The 22368-nt window shown below is 42.4% G+C and overlaps 2 protein-coding genes across 2 annotated transcripts; both read left to right on the forward strand.

The window, feature by feature from the left end:
• The first annotated feature begins 437 nt into the window (after positions 1 to 437).
• LOC124135740 (dynein axonemal assembly factor 4-like) lies at positions 438 to 13567 on the forward strand. Its single transcript, XM_046501260.2, has 11 exons — positions 438 to 656; positions 2782 to 2932; positions 3672 to 3805; positions 4145 to 4255; positions 7136 to 7205; positions 8027 to 8157; positions 9389 to 9489; positions 10210 to 10290; positions 10486 to 10558; positions 10887 to 10992; positions 12141 to 13567. Exons 1-11 carry the CDS (start codon positions 534 to 536, stop codon positions 12245 to 12247), a joined length of 1188 nt encoding a protein of 395 aa, XP_046357216.2. The 5' UTR covers positions 438 to 533; the 3' UTR covers positions 12248 to 13567.
• Positions 13568 to 20848: 7281 nt separating this feature from the next.
• On the forward strand, positions 20849 to 22368 carry LOC124135785. Its single transcript, XM_046501335.1, has 2 exons — positions 20849 to 20854; positions 21931 to 22368. Exons 1-2 carry the CDS (start codon positions 20849 to 20851, stop codon positions 22366 to 22368), a joined length of 444 nt encoding a protein of 147 aa, XP_046357291.1.

Consider the following 22368-nt stretch of genomic DNA (forward strand, 5'->3'; position numbering starts at 1 on the left):
TTAATGTGAAAAGATAATTTATTGATATCTAAACTTTACCATTATTTCAAGATATTCAATTATAAGATATCATAAAAGGAATTTTCGATATAACCAAATTTGTAATAGCCAAAATATGTTATGATGAAATGCATTTTAGATATTAATTTTGTGACATCAATAAATATGTTATAGCATAAAATCGAATTTGTGATATGAATAATTCATTTAGGGAATAAAAAGTAAAACGGTCTTTCATACATTCGTGCCTGTCCGAACTGTTTGACCTTGAATGACCCGAGTTATCTCAAATGAAACTGTACTGCGCCAATGAATTACTTCCCTTTATACAACAAGGCTTTTTCCTAGCTTATGCAGGTCATATTGTTTACATGGGATACCAAGAACTGTCTTGCGCAGTATACGAAATCATGTTTTGATTGGACAGTGATATGTAAGGCCTTCTGTGATTGGATAATAATTGTGCTTAGCGTTTGCGATACATTTCTCGATATAAACATAGGCCACGCGATACTGTTAACAAATCGTTCAGGATGCCTTTGATTGTTAAAGATTTCAGCTGGGAAGAAAACGAATCAACGCTTTTCTTAACCGTTCCCCTGAAAGGCGTGAAAGCTAACAAAGTAGACATATTTTCATCAGAAGAATATATCAAAGTGAGTATACAGTAAGGGGTTTGCAGCCTCTTTGCAATATCTGCCCCAGTGTCCGAAATATCAATTAATATTATCTAAACATTCTATAACCCCAAAGAAGTATTTCTGATAATGCGTCTAATAAAACAGTGTCTTTTGGTGTGATGGGGCCAGGAATCAATTCCCTGACCTTCTGTTCTCTGGGCGACACTGTCATGTTCTTCCCCATGGAAATCCTACTAACTAACTAAAGGACTAACTACGTGTAAGGTCAGCACAGTTTAATTGCTTCAAATGCGTCCTATCATCATGGTTGTGCTTGCCCTTTGCTGTAGTCTGTTCTGTAGAATGAACTCTTTGAATGTTTCTGAGGTGAACTGAGGCCCATTGTCAGGGACAACTGCATGGGCGTCCATAGGAAGCAAGGTTCCTCCTAGCTCCAATAGTTTAGTAGCTGTTGTGTTTGACAAGGGAACGACATCAATCCATTTCAATCTGCTGTCTACTATCAGGTAGTTGTTTCCTTGATAATTCTGCAAGCTGATGTGAATTCTTTCCCAAAGTCTATTTTGATATTTCCATGGATGTAGCGGTGCTACTGGTGGATCATACAGATGTCACAACTTTTCACTGTTGCTTCGATGTCCTGGTCCAGGTTTGTATACCATAGGTAGCTTCTTGCTAATTCCTTGGTCTTCACAATTCCCAAGTGTTCTGCTTGTAATTTGTCTAAGACATAGTCTCTGTATTTCTGTGGTATAATCACACATAAACTCCATAGCAAACAACCTTGGTCTACAGAAATCTCAGTTCTTCGTCTGAAGAATGGCTGAAGATTACATCTGCTACATGATTTGGCCATCCTTTTGCTGTCTGCTTCAGTGCTTTAGGCAAGACCGGGGCTATCCTTGTAGCCTCAGCAAATTCTTCTGCCGACATGGGTAAGCTGTTCTTGTAGGTGAAGTAGTTGATGTCTGCCTCAAGTGATTTCTTGCCATGTGTGCTTGGTAAGCAAGGTACAAATATCTGTGGACGTCCAGTTGATGGTACATATCCTTTGCAAGTCCTGCAGTCAGCTGAAATCTGCATGTTGGAATCCAGGTTGTTTACAAACCAGATGTCTATTTCATTACGCGATTTTGATTGGACTATGCATAGGCTCATTAGTTCAGCCAAAATAAAACTCCATAATTCCTGCCTAGTTCGACAAGGGTGGAAACTGGACTTTTATAGTCTGTTAACTCCCTTGCCTTGGGAAAATGTCTGCAGTTTTAATATCCAATCCTTGAATAATCCTCCATGAATAAGTTATGTCATTCACAAGGCATTTTCTTGAGTCCGATCGATGATATCCATGATACAGTTTCTCACATGACATGCACGCAAAGCCTTTAGCTGATGCAAAAACACAGTTCACAGTCACAAATCAGAGATTTGAAATCCAACATCACTCATCACCACTGTCATGTTCTTACCCCTGAACCCATGGACATCGTCTGTGGACATGAGAACATGGCAGACACTCTACCACAAGACCATGGAGGCAGTCAAACATAGAAAAGTCAGGAGGAATGCATGCAGTCAGAAGAAATGTCAGAAGAATTCTGTAGTGTTACCATGGATTATAATTGTCATTGTTGTTAAACAGTATATTGCATAACTGACCACAGGTCTGGGTAGTCCTGTGAGTACCCCGGTCCTTCTCCGGATTCACCTGACCCGAGTAACCAAATTACCCGTCCCAGCCCACCCAAAAGAGTGCCCTCTTAGTAAGCAGGTGACGAGAGTTTCTGTATTGCAAGGTGTACCAGTAAATATATTTCACACCACTGTAACACAACAAACATTCTGTTTGAATAACTGTCTACAAGATGAGAGTGTCTATGAATTCTCCATGGCTCCAAATTATTTTGGTTACAAGTTCACCTACAGCCAATAACATTAACATGATTATGAGGAAATATGTTAATTAATAAAGAGAACATTTGTTTATTTTCATCAAATATCACGTTATCCCATTGACAATGGCAGGCTGGATGTATAATGTGTATATTGGCAGGAAATATGTAAGAAAGAGCATAGTTAACATATTGCAATGAGCATTGTAAGTTTTGAAGCTACATGCATTTAATGAATGTTGCTTCAGGTGAGCTATCCCCCTTACATATTTGAATGCCTCCTGAAGTGTCCAGTTGATGATGCACAGAGCTCAGCCAATGTTGGAAATGGGACCGTTGTGTTTAAACTCAAGAAGAAAGAACAGAAAGTTTGGGGCCAGCTACAATCAGATGATGCAGGTAAAGTATTATTTTACTTTGTTCTGTTAGCGTTATGGATTTGCCCACCCAGAACAATCTTGTTGCTTCCTGTTGTTTCCAGACTTGAAGAATCATCCACAGGAATTAGAAGGAAAGTAACTCTTTGCCTTGTAAGCAATTAAGTGATGTAAGCTGTGTTGTGTTAAACTTACAGGAAACAAGGAGGTGATGAAAGCTTGTGTTGTGTTACAGGAAACAAGGAGGTGATGAAAGCTTGTGTTGTGTTACAGGAAACAAGGAGGTGATGTAAGCTGTGTTGTGTTACAGGAAACAAGGAGGTGATGAAAGCTTGTGTTGTGTTACAGGAAACAAGGAGGTGATGAAAGCTTGTGTTGTGTTACAGGAAACAAGGAGGTGATGTAAGCTTTGTTGTGTTACAGGAAACAAGGATGTGATGAAAGCTTGTGTTGTGTTACAGGAAACAAGGAGGTGATGAAAGCTGTGTTGTGTTACAGGAAACAAGGAGGTGATGAAAGCTTGTGTTGTGTTACAGGAAACAAGGAGGTGATGAAAGCTTGTGTTGTGTTACAGGAAACAAGGAGGTGATGTAAGCTTTGTTGTGTTACAGGAAACAAGGATGTGATGAAAGCTTGTGTTGTGTTACAGGAAACAAGGAGGTGATGAAAGCTGTGTTGTGTTACAGGAAACAAGGAGGTGATGAAAGCTTGTGTTGTGTTACAGGAAACAAGGAGGTGATGAAAGCTGTGTTGTGTTACAGGAAACAAGGAGGTGTTGAGGAAGAAGCGAGAGGAAGCTCAGGCAGAAGTACAAAGAAGACAACAGGAAGAGGGAAAGGCTAAAGCTGAGAAGAAGAGAGAGGAAGACCGATATGCCTTGAATCAGATGATGAAGGTAGGGTGAAGGCCTTTCTAGGTCTACATGCAGTTGTTACATGTAGTTCTGCTGGTGAACCAGCCTTATAGACAACACCCTTATTCTGAATCTTAGTTATCTTGGAGATAAACATTCTGTATTTACTGTGTGGAACTATGTCTCCTGTAGATTGGACAATGCTAAATTGAATTTGGAACCGACTGTGCAAATACTTTTATTTTTAGTTCATTTTAGTTGTAATTTTCTTATGTAGGCCTATTACAATTCCTTTGATAAACCATAAAAGTGTATTTACCGGTTGTGTTATGTATAGTTTACTTACCAATATGTGTGTTACCTTGTATGTGTATTTGACAGCTTGAAGACAGTGAGAGGCAGAGAATTGAGGACATCAAACAGTCTGAGCGGAAGGCTGCTACTGATGAGCTGGAGAGATGGAAAGATGAACAGAGGGCAGAGGCAGAAGCTGTAAGTACACATGATATATGTTGATAAGAGGTTAGTTATGTCTATCATAATATATTAGAGAGCTACTCGATAAATCACAAAGAAAACAAACAATGAAGCGTGGTTTATTTTACAATAAAACGTTGTATCATGACATCATTTCTGGAGATTTGAATATGCGCTCGCAACTTGATGACGTCATATATTGGATGATGTTATTTTTTAGAGGTAAGGGTCTAATACGTTGTTCTCCATAGATGTAGCTGGCCTACACTGATAATCACAGTGGCCAAACTACCAAAAGTGGGAGAGATATGACAATCAGTATTAGCAGAAAAGGTACAGATGATCAACGTGCGGATTGTGAGAATATGCAGGAAATATCAAACTTAACTCACCACTAGATGTGCGCTCCACAACGACTACCATCAGATAATGCCAACACCACTGCTCATATATGGCTCACTCTCACCAAGTGCTATGTCTAAGCACTCTTCTAAAGTAAGAGATTAGCACCGTTGTTGAAGTCGTTCAGCTACGAGGAGAGCACATCATCACCATTCCAATTCATCGGAGGTATCACCTCAGCCTAGCACAGATGCCTGACTGGATGGTGGGCCGCCTCACATCAGTAGCGCTTTCCCCGGAGCCGGGGTCGATGGGAAGAATACCATCTAGTCGCAACCCACGTCTTCACCAGCGGATCCTATGAATAAGGATATGGTTAGGGCCAGAGGAAGACTTTTCCAGGTTAACACTTGGGCCATCGTTCAAAGCGCGAACATTCAGGAGGGACGATATTCTTATCCATGCGTTCGTTTAGCGGACCAGGCTCACGCTTTGGATGAGGACTTGCAGATGATTACCGGTTCTTCAAGACCCATCACGCTCAAAATCCTAGATGCCAGATTTGTTTCTTGAGACAGAAATCAGACGTGTACTTATACCATTATCCTCACAAGCGTCCTCAACTCTTGTAATGGAGCAGGAATATTGGAGGTCAACCTGAACCGCATTTTCAGACCGTGGTTGATTTTCAACAGCATCAAATCGACCACATGAGAAACAACCTCAGAGCAGTCTAAGGCAGAGATACTTTTCCCTCAAGGATCAAGACCAGGATTCCTTTCGTGGCAGAGGCAAATGTCGAAAGTTCAAGGGCAGGGGTGGGGACAAGAGGGGGAAACACTGAAGTGTTGGACAGTCACAACTGGGAGCTCTGGACCCCTTCCTACTCAATGTGTTGTGCTACGGCTACTGCCTGAACTTAGCGGTAGATCAACCGTTGATCACAGCTCAACATCTGCTACTGAAATCCAACATGGACATCTTGTTGCAGATAAGAGCTGTAGAGATTGTACACGCCCCAGTGTTAACACCAGGCTTTTACTCTCCCATCTTTCTGGTACCCAAGAAGGACCCAGACAAGATGTGGATGATTCACAATCTCTCTATGTTCAACAAGCGCTACCTGGAGCGTCCACCTTTCTTCTGCCACACAACTTTGAGACTGCTCAGGATCAAGGATTTCATTTCCCTGATCAGTCTCGACCTACAGGATCCCTACCTGCATGTACCTATCCATCCCTCTGACCACAGGTTCCTCAGGTTCCAGTTTAATGGGGTGCACTACCAATGGGCAGTCCTGCCATTTGGCTTTTCAGTAGCCCCGTGGCTATTTACATGAATAATCAAGTCATTAACTGACTTTCTACACCTGAGGAACATTTGGTTCGAGTCAGACATAGATGACTGTCTCCTGAGTCATCCGGACATGTGCGTGTCCCTGGTGCGTCATAAGGACTTCACCTGGTGTCTATTATATCAATTGGGAGGATAGTCAATGAGGCGAAGTCCCATCTTACTGGCTCCAGTTCATAGGAGGCCTGTTTCAGACAGATCAGGACCTCCTATCAGTGCCGAGGGACAGATGGCTAAAGATCTTATGCCATCTGTCACCTGCCCTGTGTCAATCATGCACACTTCACCAATGGCAAGTGTTGCTAGGGCTACTCACTTCAGCCCAGGATTTGCCAAGCAGAGGTCGCTTACAACTGCGTCCAATACAACAGTTCCTGACCCCCTTCATCAGACGCCAGGATCTGTACACAGCCATCACTCTACCATACCACCTAAGGACTCATCTCAACTGGTGGACGATAGAGTCAAACGTCTATGGAGGCGTCTCATTGTCTGGGACAATCCTGAATCTACACCTGTTCATAAACGCCTCCCTTCAGGGATGGGGTGCTCATTTACAGGGCCAGACTGCCTCAGGGCTGTGGTCCGGCACACAACAAACTCGGAAGCCCACATTCTGGCCATCTCACATTAGCAAGAGCAGTTACAGTTTACCCTACTCTCAGTCTCCATCGACAACAAAGCGCTGGTGTGGTGCCTGCACAATCAAGCGACAACACACTCTCACGCCGACGTTCCGGTTCTTTCACCTAGTAGATTTTACTGATATCTCAAATAAGAAATAAACGACTTGTGGTCATTATTTATCGTACAATAAAACACTGCAGGAAAAATAAACCACTCGGGGCTGCACCCCTCATGGTTTATTCTCCCTGCCCTTTTGGTTTATTCTCCCTGCAGTGTTTAATTGTACGGAAAACAGCTTCAACTTGTTTATTTCTTAAATACAATTCAGTAATATTTGTCTTGTTGTTTCGAAGATAATTGGTGACTAGGTTCTTTTCACTGTAGGAAATCATTAGCATGCTATACCTTGTGACAGGTGTAGGTGTCATCTAAAGGGATGCTAGCAGATGACTGATTGGTGGTTTTAGTTTATGCCTGATTCGAAGTTTTAGTTCCTGTGATGCTATGATCATTTTACATTAATGCAAATGGAATAAATAAATAAGTTAATATTTAACTTTTTATATTTTCAAGCGTAAGAAACATCTGCTTGAACAAAAAAGGGCAGAAAATGAAAGTAAACGAATCGAAGAAAGGAAGAAAGGTATTTTGCATATTTTGTCTTTACATCTCTTTCCTCTTTAATTTTGTCTTCTCACATGATGGTGCCTTCTCACCCCTGTTGTTTAGTGGAAGGTCGGGGATTCAATCCCCGGCTGCGTCATACCAAAAGAGGTTAAAAGGTTTTGTTTGTTTGTTGTTTAACGCCGCACTCAGCAATATTCCAGGTATATGATGGCAGTCTGTAAATAATAGAGTCTGGGCCGGACAATCAAGTGATTGATATCATGAGCATCAATCTATTCAATTGGGATCGATGACATGCATCAACCAAGTCAGCAAGGCTGACCACCCATCCCGTTACTCGCCTTTTACGGCAAGCATGGGTTGCTGAAGACCTATTCTACCCCGAATCGTCATGGGTCGGGTTAAAAGGTGGTACATGTTGTAACCCTGCCTGGTGCCCAGCGCTAAGGAGCTTAAACAAGGACTCAGAGTCAGTACACTGTGTCTGAGTGGGGTCTTTATGTTAAAACTGTGGCATGGTATCTCAAGGGGCTAGCACTATAAACTTGACGTTAGTCCGGACTAGTACACGCAGCCATATACATACACATGCATGCACATCACTACATAAGTGTAATAATCTTGAATGCAACGTTAAACCCCATTTCACCTTTCCTCACCTCACATTATTTTGTTATTAATATGTTTTAATATGTAACAAGAAAGAAGAAAAAGATTCCGATATGGTCAAAGTATTATAATACTGTCATGAATCTAGATGATTGTAGTTAGATCATTGGTATCATTTCAGACTTCTGTGTGATGTAACTGGCTTTGCTAATCAATCACTGAATGCAGGTAAAAAGGCAAACATATTTGAGACTGAGAAGGGCATGCCAACTCGTCAGACAGGGAGGATAGAAGTGAGCCACACCCCCAGAGTGTTCCCAACCCCGGTGCGGGAATCCCAGGCCCCCATGGAGGAAGAGGTAGGTAACCTGATACAGCAATGTTATACGTCATTTAGATTTCCTTTCTGGTCAGGTAGATGCCACTTTACTTATGCTTAATGACCCATGACATGTTAGAGATATTCAGGCATTTTTTCACAAGATTTATAAACAAACAAAATGATATTTATGAAACTTTATTGTTATGTTTGTTTTGGAACACTGGCCAATTTGCTCTTTTAGAAAATCTATAAATCAAGTATCCCTGTGTTATGGGTTTTCGGACACTTAAAAAAACATTTGTAGTTTTCTTGCTAATCACAGGAACAACTCACTCACCAATATTAAAGACAACTTTATCTTGATAACAGGCCATCATCTCACCATTTACAATGTCTATGTGATGCCACAGCCCTTGTAGCGCAAGTAATCATGATAAACATGGCCATCTGAAAACGTATTATGTCCAAAAACCTATGATCCGATAATATAAGTATTGTAAAGATCCAGATATTTCCCCAAATCTAATTAGACTTTCCCCATCTTCCAATGTCCCCAGTAGCTTATGAGGTTAAGTAATCTATCCACAAAGCCTGTCTGTTTGATGTTGTTTTTGTTGTCATTATGTGATTACCTTCCAACTTGTGACAGAGGTGACACAGTGGTGTCATTTATTCTGTTACACAATATTGGTGATATATGAGCTTTTGATCATATATGTAACACAATGATGACCTTTATACATCTATTACCTGCTTGACCCCAGGATGTTGAGAGGTGGTTGGTGTGTATTTCAGTGGTTGAGCTGTAAGTACAAGAGGAGGTTGGTGTGTATTTCAGTGGTTGAGTTGTAAGTACAAGAGGAGGTTGGTGTGTATTTCAGTGGTTGAGCTGTAAGTACAAGAGGAGGTTGGTGTGTATTTCAGTGGTTGAGCTGTAAGTACAAGAGGAGGTTGGTGTGTATTTCAGTGGTTGAGCTGTAAGTACAAGAGGAGGTTGGTGTGTATTTCAGTGGTTGAGCTGTAAGTACAAGAGGAGGTTGGTGTGTATTTCAGTGGTTGAGCTGTAAGTACAAGAGGAGGTTGGAGTGTATTTCAGTGGTTGAGCTGTAAGTACAAGAGGAGGTTGGTGTGTATTTCAGTGGTTGAGCTGTAAGTACAAGAGGAGGTTGGTGTGTATTTCAGTGGTTGAGCTGTAAGTACAAGAGGAGGTTGGTGTGTATTTCAGTGGTTGAGCTGTAAGTACAAGAGGAGGTTGGTGTGTATTTCAGTGGTTGAAGAAGCAGGCAGAGGCACGGAGGACTGTGGAGCTGTCTGATGCAGACCTCTCAGAGGAGGAGAAGAACCCGCTTTGGCTCCGGGACAAGGGCAAGTAAGTAGTGGAGTCTGTTCTTATGTCATAATTTCATCTCACCTTACGTTAAAATACAAATGTCTGAGTGGTTAACAAGGGGGCAATTATTTTCCATGTAGCATGCTCATGCCCCCAGCTGAGAAATTCAAGTTAATCGGAACAAAACTAAGGTAATTTACTTATCTCGCATATGTATCATTGAGCTGAAATGAACCAATGTTTATCTGAGTGCATTGGGTAAAGGGAAGTAACTCGGTTTGTTTGAGGCCTCTGTTAGCTGTCAAAATAGCTGAATCAAAGTATTCTAGTCAGTGAAACTTTGGACATATATTCAAATTAGAAAACAATTGCAAGGCTGCTATCAGGACCCTCAGAGTTTAGACAGTGCAGGCCCCGCCTAAATTCTTCAGGCCCTCTTTTATAAAACACTTGCTGCTTTATGTGACAAAAGAAATCGAGACCAAAATTTATTGCAGGCCAAAAGGACCCATACAAATTTGAGACTAGGGGCCCTACACCAAGTCTACTTGCCACGGTCCTATGGCAGGCGTGTATTTCCAGCACTGATTCTTGGTCTGTATAAATGAATGAGACAAATCAGCTTGGGGTACATAGACTCACACATGGATACATTTACACCTCGAGATCAGTTGACTTATTATGTAGTTACATGTAGCGATTGCCTATTGCCAATATTATTTGGGCACTCAAAACTTATGTAACTTGAATTGTTTTCAGTGAATTTTTCAAGGGTGGTAACTATCAAGCAGCAGTGAATGCCTACACACACGCAATCCGGTTGAGCAACAAGATGCCAGGGTATCCTTCCTTGATAGTCAGCTGCTACTAGACATCAATAGCTTGTCTCCTTCACATGTGCCAATAACTGATGTTGAATAGCTGGGGGTCGTTGTGTTCAGTAATCATAGATGTGACAGTTGTCGTAAGGGACTGGTCACTCATTACAGGGTATACTGTATTATTTGGATTTTGCTTTCCTTAACCTGTGACAAGATTGTACTCTAACAGAGCAGCCTGTCATCTGAAGCTTCGAAACCTCATCAAGTGTGTAGAAGACTGTTCAAAAGTAGGTCTCGCTTCTGTCTATCATCCTTGTCATAATTCTATTGGGAAACATTTGCTTTGAACTACATTTCAAAACTAATTCTATTATTGATATTATTATCTTCATTTTGAGCGAGTGAGTGATTATTGTTTAATGCCACATCGGTAATTTTGCATCTATTCACTACAACTTCATTCTGAGGAGAGTCCTTCGTCAGCTGTATAGGAACAGACCTGGTCTTGTAGTCCTAACCCAACTTCATAGTAGGACATGCATAGGACAATCTTTGTTATAAACACCATCACACAATTAGTTTCTACCCTGTTAATGTCCATGCTGTGTGCTACAGGCTCTGGACCTTCTCCATCCTCCAGTACCCCAGAACGCTGCTAGTCGATGCAGGGCCCTCGTGAGGCGGGGAACAGCATTCTGTCAGCTGGAGATGTATATTGAAGGTGAGCTTCAAGTTGATCAGTTTAATGTGTTGTTCATTGAATGTATATTCCATAACTGATATGAGAGGTATCATCTTGTTTCCTTTAACAATGGACTGTCCTCTATTGTTTATACAAATGGGATACCTCCCTCCCTAATCTTACCAACAGCCTCCATGGTCTAATGATCGAGTGTCCGCCCAGGGAGCAGAGGGTCAGGGGTTTGATTCCTGGCCGTGTCATACCAAAAGACATTAAAAGATGGTATTGTTGTTACCCTGCCTGGCACTCAACATTAAGGGGCTAAAACAAGGACTGGTTGGCTCAGAGTCAGCATACTGTGTCTGAGTGGGGTCCGGACTAGTACAAACAGAGACAAGCGGGCGAATGAATGAATGAATGAATGAATGAATGAATGAATGAATGAATGAATGAATGAAGGAATTCACGTCACTGTATAAGTGCAATAATCTTGAATGCGACATTAATCCCCATTTCATCTAGCCTTCATCTCACCGTAATCTTACCATAACAATGAATAGCTTAATAAATTCATTGTATGTTTGATGGTGTATATTCCAATTAGGTAATGGCATTCAAATGTGAGATATTTTAATATAATATATAACTGGTGACTTCGGCTTAAAAAAATAAAACAATTGATTCTCAGGAAATGATTTTTGAACTTTTTTTTCACTCTTTTTTTTATGGTTGTTCAAACTAGTACATGTATGTAACCAAATAAATAATTGTGTACAATCAACCTGGGAAAGGGCCTCCTACATAAATGTATTCCTTGACACAGTATTAGACTACCGTTAGACTTGGAATTGTTAAGGATTTTTCTTTTTAAATGGAAATAAAAACGAATTGTGCGGCAAACTTTATGATGAGGGGGGCGGTGCCTGAGAACCAAGACTATTATTTTTTTAGCCTTATCTGCCTACGTTTCTTTATTAAGTTTACCTTAAGAGACAGAACATTTATAATTAAACCAAAGTTGATAGTTATAAGCCATACAAGTACAGCATAACAATTAACAGTTATTCTATGACAACATGCAAGTTTTTTTTAGCCCAAACAAACCTATGGTGTCTGGGAGTTGCTAAAATGAAGTGATATGCAGCTAGCTTCCCAGTGTTTGACTGTGTGATGATGTTCTATTCCAGGTCTCCAAGATTACGAAGCTGGTCTGAAGTTAGACCGAGACAACAAAGAGTTACAGGCTGATGCCGAGAAAATCCGTGAGATAATACAAGGCACTGTGGACAGATAAGCAGACACGGACACAGGCAGAGATTGGGGGACGAATGGGGTGTGGAGGAAGACTGAGAGCATGGATGAAGACTTGGGTGCAGATGAAGATTTTGAGAGGCTGAATGATTTTTGGTATACTGCCTTGGGTGTTCAGTCTGTGTTTACCTAACTACACACACTTCTGTACATTTCAACATGATCAGCATCTTCTGTAGTCATATGTGGCCATGGGTGGACTAGCTGGATGCATCTTGCTGTAGTCATATGTGGCCATGGGTGGTCTAGCTAGGTGCATCTTGCTGTAGTCATATGTGGCCATGGGTGGACCAGCTAGGTGCATCTTGCTGTAGTCATATGTGGCCATGGGTGGACTAGCTGGATGCATCTTGCTGTAGTCATATGTGGCCATGGGTGGACCAGCTAGGTGCATCTTGCTGTAGTCATATGTGGCCATGGGTGGACCAGCTAGGTGCATCTTGCTGTAGTCATATGTGGCCATGGGTGGACCAGCTAGGTGCATCTTGCTGTAGTCATATGTGGCCATGGGTAGACAAGCTAGGTGCATCTTGCTGTAGTCATATGTGGCCATAGGCGGACCAGCTAGGTGCATCTTGCTGTTGTCATATGTGGCCATGGGTGGTCCAGCTAGGTGCATCTTGTTGTAGTCATATGTGGCCATGGGTGGTCCAGCTAGGTGCATCTTGTTGTAGTCACATGTTGCCATGGGTGGACCAGCTAGGTGCATCTTGCTGTAGTCATATGTGGCCATGGGTGGTCCATCTAGGTGCATCTTGTTGTAGTCATATGTGGCCATGGGTGGTCCAGCTAGGTGCATCTTGCTGTAGTCACATGTGGCCATGGGTGGACCAGCTAGGTGCATCTTGCTGTGCTGGGTAGCATTTGGTAGGTTTCACATTCAGACTTGACTCTATCATGACTGTCAGCACCTGTTCTTGTAGATTTCACCACAGATGCAAACATCCATCTTCTGTATCACTTAGAAGATAAACCTACTGTATTGGTAATGTTCAGCTAGGTTGCCTGTGGATTTTACCATGCCAAATTGAATTTGGAACTGAACATGCAATCAGAATTGATTTTTCCAAAGTCATGTTTTGGGATTTCCTCCTACATTAAGCTGAAGGATGTGATATAGCTGAAATTCTGCTCAACTGACTCCATCAAAAGTAATGTTTTCTTGTTGATCAAATCATCTGCTTGTATGCTATGAAATCAATGATATTGTTCATTTGAAAGATTGGAAATGTTATAATGATTAGGAGTTTCTTGTAATAAATAATAAATGTGTTGTCAATTAAAACGAAGTAATGTAACATAATTCCTGTTGGAACACTATTTGTAAGGACCTACAGTCAACTCTAAGAAGTAAGATGTTTTGAATAGGCAGCTATAGATTCCAATGTCCCCAAGGAGTGGTAAGTGTGAGGAGCGCTGGAAGCTTGTGCTTGATGGAGATGGCTGGACAGTATTAGTTGTAGACGTATCACATGGATCAGTCACTGTGACTTGGCTGACTGTGTGTCACTGGAGGGTGGAGATGGCGATGTGGCAGCGGACACAGACACTTTCCATGGCAACCGGGTCATGTGTTCACTACGGGACTTGGCTGACTGTGTGTCACTGGAGGGTGGAGATGGCGATGTGGCAGCGGACACAGACACTTTCCATGGCAACCGGGTCATGTGTTCACTACGGGACTTGGCTGACTGTGTGTCACTGGAGGGTGGAGATGGCGATGTGGCAGCGGACACAGACACTTTCCATGGCAACTGGGTCATGTGTTCACTACGGGACTTGGCTGACTGTGTGTCACTGGAGGGTGGAGATGGCGATGTGGCAGCGGACACAGACACTTTCCATGGCAACCGGGTCATGTGTTCACTACGGGACTTGGCTGACTGTGTGTCACTGGAGGGTGGAGATGGCGATGTGGCAGCTGACACAGACACTTTCCATGGCAACCGGGTCATGTGTTCACCACGGGACTTGGGTGATGTTCACTCCTCTGTTTCCAAACTCCTGGCATGCTCCAGTAGCTCGGTTGTTTCTCATACTGACAGATTATCATTGCCTGGAATAAAGCTGACTGTGGCGTAAAACAACATTCACATCACTCTCCCTAGTTGTAGTTGTACATAAAATCTCTCAAAATCACTGAAATAAATGATATCATTTAAAAGGATTTTTTTTTTGTATTTGATGTTGTTGATTGCATATGGCAAGTTTTGTAAGCACCAAACAAAGAAGTAACAGAATTTGTGACCTGCATCATATTGGGATTTCCATGTCATGATATATACAGGAAATTCTGTAAAGGAAATCTTAAACTACATATCATCACTCACCTACCCAGTTGAACTGTCTGTTGTAGTGTAAGCTACGTCCACTTACCCAGTTGATCTGCCTGTTCTCCTGTAAGCTACGTCCACTTACCCAGGTGATCTGTCTGTTGTAGTGTAAGCTACGTCCACTTACCGAGTTGATCTGCCTGTTCTCCTGTAAGCTACGTCCACTTACCCAGGTGATCTGTCTGTTCTAGTGTAACCTATGTCCACTTACCCAGTTGATCTGTCTGTTGTAGTGTAAGCTACTTCCACTTACCCAGTTGATCTGTCTGTTTTTATGTAAGCTACATCCACTAACCCAGTGGATCAGTCTGTTCTCGTGTAAGCTATAACCACTTACCTAGTTGATCTGTTTGTTCTCCTGTAAACTATGTCCACTTACCCAGTTGATCTGTCTGTTCTCCTGTAAGCTACGTCCACTTACCCAGTTGATCTGTCTGTTCTCCTGTAAGCTACGTCCACTTGCCCAGTTGATCTGTTTGTTCTCCTGTAAGCTACGTCCACTCACCCAGTTGATCTGTCTGTTCTAGTGTAACCTATGTCCACTGTCCACTTACCCAGTTCATCTGTCTCTTGTAGTGTAACCTACTTCCACTTACCCAGTTCATCTGTCGTAATGTAAGCTACCTCCACTTACCAAGTTCATCTGTCGTAATGTAAGCTACCTCCTCTTACCCAGTTCATCTGTCTGTTGTAGTGTAACCTACGTCTACTTACACAGTTCATCTGTAGTAATGTAAGCTACCTCCACTTACCCAGTTCATCTGTCGTAATGTAAGGTACGTCCACTTACCCAGTTCATCTGTCTGTTGTAGTGTAACCTACATCTACTTACACAGTTCATCTGTCTGTTCTCATGTAAACTACTTCCACTTACCCAGTTCAACTGTCTGTTGTAGTGTAACCTACATCTACTTACACAGTTCATCTGTCATAATGTAAGCTACCTCCACTTACCCAGTTCATTTGTCGTAATGTAAGCTACTTCCACTTACCCAGTTCATCTGTCGTAATGTAAGCTACCTCCACTTACCCAGTTCATCTGTCTGTTGTAGTGTAACCTACGCCTTCTTACACAGTTCATCTGTCGTAATGTAAGCTACCTCCACTTACCCAGTTCATCTGTCGTAATGTAACCAACGTCCACTTACTCAGTTCATCTGTCTGTTGTTGTGTAACCTACGTCCACTTACCCAGTTGATCTGTCGTAATGTAAGCTACCTCCACTTACCCAGTTCATCTGTCGTAATGTAAGCTACCTCCACTTACCCAGTTCATCTGTCTGTTGTAGTGTAACCTACGTCTACTTACACAGTTCATCTGTCGTAATGTAAGCTACCTCCACTTACCCAGTTCATCTGTCGTAATGTAAGCTACCTCCACTTACCCAGTTCATCTGTCTGTTGTAGTGTAACCTACGTCCACTTACCCAGTGCATCTGTCGTAATGTAAGCTACTTCCACTAACCCAGTTCATCTGTCGTTATGTAAGCTACCTCCACTTACCCAGTTTATCTGTCTGTTGTAATGTAACCTACGTCTACTTACACAGGTGATCTGTCTGTTCTCATGTAAGCTACGTCCACTTACCCAGTTGATCTGTCTGTTGTAGTGTAACCTATGTCCACTTACCCAGTTGATCTGTCTGTTTTTATGTAAGCTACATCCACTAACCCAGTGGATGTGTCTGTTCTCGTGTAAGCTATAACCACTTACCCAGTTGATCTGTTTGTTCTCCTGTAAACTATGTCCACCTGCCCAGTTGATCTGTCTGTTCTCCTGTAAGCTACGTCCACTTACCCAGTTGATCTGTCTGTTCTCCTGTAAGCTACGTCCACTTACCCAGTTGATCTGTTTGTTCTCCTGTAAGCTACGTCCACTCACCCAGTTCATCTGTCTGTTGTAGTGTAAGCTACGTCCACTTACCCAGTTCATCTGTCTGTTGTAGTGTAACCTACGTCCACTTACCCAGTTCATCTGTCGTAATGTAAGCTACCTCCACTTACCAAGTTCATCTGTCGTAATTTTAGCTACCTCCTCTTACCCAGTTCATCTGTCTGTTGTAGTGTAACCTACGTCTACGTACAGTGTTTATCTGTCGTAATGTAAGCTACCTCCACTTACCCAGTTCATCTGTCGTAATGTAAGGTATGTCCACTTACCCAGTTCATCTGTCTGTTGTTGTGTAACCTACATCTACTTACACAGTTCATCTGTCTGTTCTCATGTAAACTACTTCCACTTACCCAGTTCATCTGTCTGTTGTAGTGTAACCTACATCTACTTACACAGTTCATCTGTCGTAATGTAAGCTACTTCCACTTACCCAGTTTATCTGTCGTAATGTAAGCTACCTCCACTTACCCAGTTCATCTGTCTGTTGTAATGTAACCTAGGTCTACTACACAGTTCATCTGTCGTAATGTAACCTACGTCCACTTACTCAGTTCATCTGTCTGTTGTTGTGTAACCTACGTGTACTTACACAGTTCATCTATTGTAATGTAAGCTACCTCCACTTACCCAGTTCATCTGTCATAATGTAAGCTACCTCCACTTACCCAGTTCATCTGTCGTAATGTAAGCTACCTCCACTTACCCAGTTCATCTGTCGTAATGTAAGCTACCTCCACTTACCCAGTTCATCTGTCTGTTGTTGTGTAACCTATGTCCACTTACCCAGTTCATCGGTCGTAATGTAAGCTACGTCCACTTACCCAGTTCAACTGTGTGTTGTAGTGTAACCTACGTCTACTTACACAGTTCATCTGTCATAATGTAAGCTACCTCCACTTACCCAGTTCATCTGTCGTAATTTTAGCTACCTCCACTTACCCAGTGCATCTGTCTGTTGTAGTGTAACCTACGTCCACTTACCCAGTTCATCTGTCGTAATGTAAGCTACCTTCACTTACCCAGTTCATCTGTTGTAATGTAAGCTACCTCCACTTACCCAGTTCATCTGTCTTAATGTAAGCTACCTCCACTTACCCAGTTAATCTGTCTGTTGTAGTGTAACCAACGTCTACTTACACAGGTGATCTGTCTGTTCTCATGTAACCTATGTCCACTTACTCAGTTCATCTGTCTGTTGTAGTGTAACCTACGTCTACTTACACAGTTCATCTGTCGTAATGTAAGCTACCTCCACTTACACAGTTCATCTGTCTGTTGTAGTGTAACCTACGTCTACTTACACAGGTGATCTGTCTGTTCTCATGTAAGCTACGTCCACTTACCCAGTTGATTTGTCTGTTGTAGTGTAACCTACGTCCACTTACCCAGTTCATCTGTCATAATGTAAGCTACCTCCACTTACCCAGTTCATCTGTCGTAATGTAAGCTACCTCCACTTACCCAGTTCATCTGTCTGTTGTAGTGTAACCTACGTCCACTTACCCAGTTCATCTGTCGTAATGTAAGCTACCTCCACTTACCCAGTTCATCTGTCGTTATGTAAGCTACCTCCACTTACCCAGTTCATCTGTCTGTTGTAATGTAACCTACGTCTACTTACACAGTTGATCTGTCTGTTCTCATGTAAGCTACGTCCACTTACCCAGTTGATCTGTCTGTTGTAGTGTAACCTACGTCTACTTACACAGTTCATCTGTCGTAATGTAAGCTACCTCCACTTACCAAGTTCATCTGTCTGTTGTAGTGTAACCTACGTCCACTTACCCAGTTCATCTGTTCTCATGTAAGCTACGTCCACTTACGCAGTTCATCTGTCTGTTGTAGTGTAACCTACGTCCACTTACCCAGTTGATCTGTCTGTTCTCATGTAAGCTACGTCCACTTACCCAGTTCATCTGTCTGTTGTAATGTAACCTACGTCCACTTACCCGGTTGATCTGTCTGTTCTCATGTAAGCTACGTCCACTTACTCAGTTCATCTGTCTGTTGTAGAGTAACCTATGTCCACTTACCCAGTTGATCTGTCTGTTGTAGTGTAACCTATGTCCACTTACCACGTTGATACCAGCAAAGTTGATCCTGTGCTTGACACCTGAGAGTTTGTTGGGCTTCGGTCCGTCCCACACTGAAGCTGTCATTGCACATTTGGCGAAGACTCGGTTCAAACTTGCCTCTGTTCACCCTGTATTGATGGATACCTGGTAGGATGAGGTGGCAATGAGGTTGACCTTCAAGCGCTGCACAGACGGCTTTGATTGTATACTCACCAGGGAGCTGAGAATGAAAAGGGATGGGTATTTATCATGTAGTGCTTTGAGCATGTTCCTATATGGCGTGGACACATAGTCCTTCCTATTAAGTTGTTACGGTAATAACAGCAACTTTCAGGTTTGAGAAGTGAGGGAGTGAATGTAAAGACACGTGGGTAACATTTCAGTCATATAGTGACCAGACAACCAGGAAAGGCATTATGTTTTTTTGGTGGTGAGTAAGGTAACATGCTATCAGCTCAAAAGGTATGGTAATTATTTCTGTGCTAAAGACCGCCTGGATATGGAAGATAGAGTCAATTTGAGGCTGGTGGTGATGGGTATTAAGGCATGTATAAATTGGTAGAGAAGCTAGCGGAGTGCGTGGCTTCAGAAGCGTAAGTTGTCCTCAACTGTCAGTGGAGATATCGGAAATTTCCACTACAGCAGAACCCATGATAGTTGCACTAGAGCGGGTCGCGGGTATCAAAAAGACTGACAATGACAAATTGTTCTAGACTCTTTATAGGAGTAACTCTAGTGAATCGAACCGCTTTCATCGAAGGTGATTGATTTTCTTATTTGTTACTTTTCGTGGTGCCTACATCATATGTACTGTATTGGCTTGTAATGAGGTGGGCTGTTTCAGGAAATTGGAAATCTGAACCCCCAACGGTGAATCCCGTGTCGGTCGCCCTACCGGCTCACTTGTACTATACGACATGCATAATTAATGTCGGAAGAAGTCCGTTAACAAAAAGAATTCCTCATCTGATAATACGCATCGACCCCACTGAAGAAACCGTTCATTTTTGTGAACCGTTGAAAAGGTTTTTTTTAGAAGACCAAACTTGGTGTGTTTCCGCTCACCTCGCTGTGAAAGGCCACACACACCTACCTACCATCCAGCCTCCCACTACATCCGGGTCTTTGACACGCACAACCAGTACTTCCCACAGCGTGTTTGGCAGAGTGTGGAATTAACGATTTACTAACGATTGCCACCACGCACTTCACACATATCACCAGTACTAAATAGCCAAGAACAGGAGAGGAATGGAATGTTAGTTCTTCTTGTGAGCAAGTATCGATCATGAACAGAGAAGCGCACTCCATTTTTAGGAATTGTTCTGGCTAAGGGTCCGTCAGATGGCGAAGCAAGGGAGTATCCCTTGGGACAGCTAGTATTGACTACATCCAATTTCGCTTACAGCTACTAACACCTAGAAGAAACTAAGTTTGTGTGGAACAAGGCCTACACTCTTGAACACGCACATGCACACACACACACACACACACACACACACACACACACACACACACACACACACACACACACACACACACACACACACACACACACACATCCCACCCCCGACTCACACACTGTTTAAATTATATAGAATATGGACTGGTAACGATGTTACTGTACAATGTAAACTTTTAACTTGAGTCCCTTACACCATGTAAATGTGTAATTTAAACTTTAATTTTAACAAACGTCGGAGATTCAGCATCTCTTGGAGTTTTGTCTTATAGAAGTATATATTGGTACTTCCGGCGATTTCCCTCTGGTATTCAAAATTAGAGGTAGACGTTTGTGAAACCTTCCAGAGAGGAAATAGCATATCATAATGATTCGTAAATACCTACTTTAGCGGGGGCACGTTTTAATAAAAACATTCTGTTAAAACTCCCCATCAGTGAGGGTGCAGACTTCATTCCATTATCGAGGTAGTGGAACGTAGCATATGGGAATCTGAAACTTCCGATGCCGTTATGTCGCCACATGAGACTATCACCAACTTTAGGGAAGGTCTTCTGGTGAAATTGAAACATCGTTTCTATGTAATCAGTTTGATGAGAGTGGAGTTAGCAGACAGGCGAAGTATTATTTGTATAATCTCACTCAAATTAGCTAGAACAGCCAGTAAACCCAGTCATAGTCTCCCGTTTCCACCTGTGTACGCACTCATACCTGTTGATACCTGATCCAAAGTCAACCGGTGTCAGTATTTAGGGGAACCCCTTATCGATATATTTATCGGTAGATTCTTTCAGTGGCATTTAGAAGTAGGTATGATGAACAATGGAGGTAGTTCTACTGATAATCATATTTTTTTTATTACAAATTCGGTGTTTCAGTGTAGCGTTATCACGTGTGTAGTATCTACACCGACACGTTGTAATCATTGCAGTAAAATATCCAAAAACTATCTCCCTTGCTTGCCTATAAGTGACTGAGCGTTGCAGAACGTCAACCGGTGTCAGTGTTTAGGGGAAAACTTTATTGATGTGCTTGCCTATAAGTGACTGAGCGTTGCAGAACGTCAACCGGTGTCAGTGTTTAGGGGAAAACTTTATTGATGTGCTTGCCTATAAGTGACTGAGCGTTGCAGAACGTCAACCGGTGTCAGTGTTTAGGGGAAAACTTTATTGATGTGCTTGCCTATAAGTGACTGAGCGTTGCAGAACGTCAACCGGTGTCAGTGTTTAGGGGAAAACTTTATTGATGTGCTTGCCTATAAGTGACTGAGCGTTGCAGAACGTCAACCGGTGTCAGTGTTTAGGGGAACCCATTATTGATGTGCTTGCCTATAAGTGACTGAGCGTTGCAGAACGTCAACCGGTGTCAGTGTTTAGGGGAACCCTTTATTGATGTGCTTGCCTATAAGTGACTGAGCGTTGCAGAACGTCAACCGGTGTCAGTGTTTAGGGGAACCCTTTATTGATTCTGCCTATAAGTGACTGAGCGTTGCAGAAAGTCAATCGGTGTCAGTGTTTAGGGGAACCCATCATTGATGTGCTTGCCTATAAGTGATTGAGTGCTGCAGACCGTCAACCGGTGTCAGTGTTTAGGGGAACCCTTTATTGATGTACTTTAGTGATGTACTTTAGTGATACGTGGCAAGATATTTTCGCAAGATCACACCAACAGAAATAGGTTTAAAACCCCTATTCCTACATGTACATTTTATCTAAACGAAGAAAACGCCTTCTTTAACAAAAAGATAAAATATTGTGATGGCTGAAAAATTACTGAGTTGTGAGTTTAAGGGTCGCGGAAAACTCTTTGTTTCCTCTCAACTGGAGATGTTTAAAACCTATACCTTGTAACAGTGGACAGAGCGACACCCTTGAACAACCCACTGCTGGCTTTTCCACCGACAGAAGGCAGAAGTACAGCAGAAACTCAACAGAATCCTCGCTCCTGTCACCGTTCAGACCGACTTTGAGCAAGCCGCCATCCGAGCTATCGAGACTGAGGTTCCTGCAGCCAGAGTGAGAGGATGTTACTTTCACTTCACCCAAGCCATCTGCAGGAAAGTACAAGACTTGGGGTTAGCTGTCCCATACCAAGGAGATCCTGAGGTCAGACGCTGGGTCAGAAGAGCATCATTCCTGGCTCTGTTACCAGAAGCTGACGTCCAAGATGCATGGATCGACGCCATGGACGATACGCCAGAACTAGACAACGCTCAGAGATTTAATGATTATATTGTAACAACTTGGGATGATGATGATGCTAGATTCCCCATCCCTCTATGGAATCACCACCGAAACATTGGACCTCGCACGAACAATAATCTGGAAGGCTTCCACTACTGA

This window comes from Haliotis rufescens, unplaced genomic scaffold (genome assembly GCF_023055435.1).
Source record: "Haliotis rufescens isolate VD_foot unplaced genomic scaffold, xgHalRufe1.0.p SCAF_1, whole genome shotgun sequence".
In the NCBI taxonomy this organism is placed as follows: Eukaryota; Metazoa; Mollusca; class Gastropoda; order Lepetellida; family Haliotidae; genus Haliotis; species Haliotis rufescens.

Coding starts and splice junctions, on each gene's coding strand:
- LOC124135740 (XM_046501260.2), top strand. CDS start 534: ATGCCTTTGATTGTTAAAGATTTCAGCTGGGAAGAAAACGAATCAACG. Junction 4,256..7,135: donor AGAGGGCAGAGGCAGAAGCT/GTAAGTACACAT, acceptor TATATTTTCAAG/CGTAAGAAACATCTGCTTGA. Junction 10,993..12,140: donor GCTGGAGATGTATATTGAAG/GTGAGCTTCAAG, acceptor GTTCTATTCCAG/GTCTCCAAGATTACGAAGCT.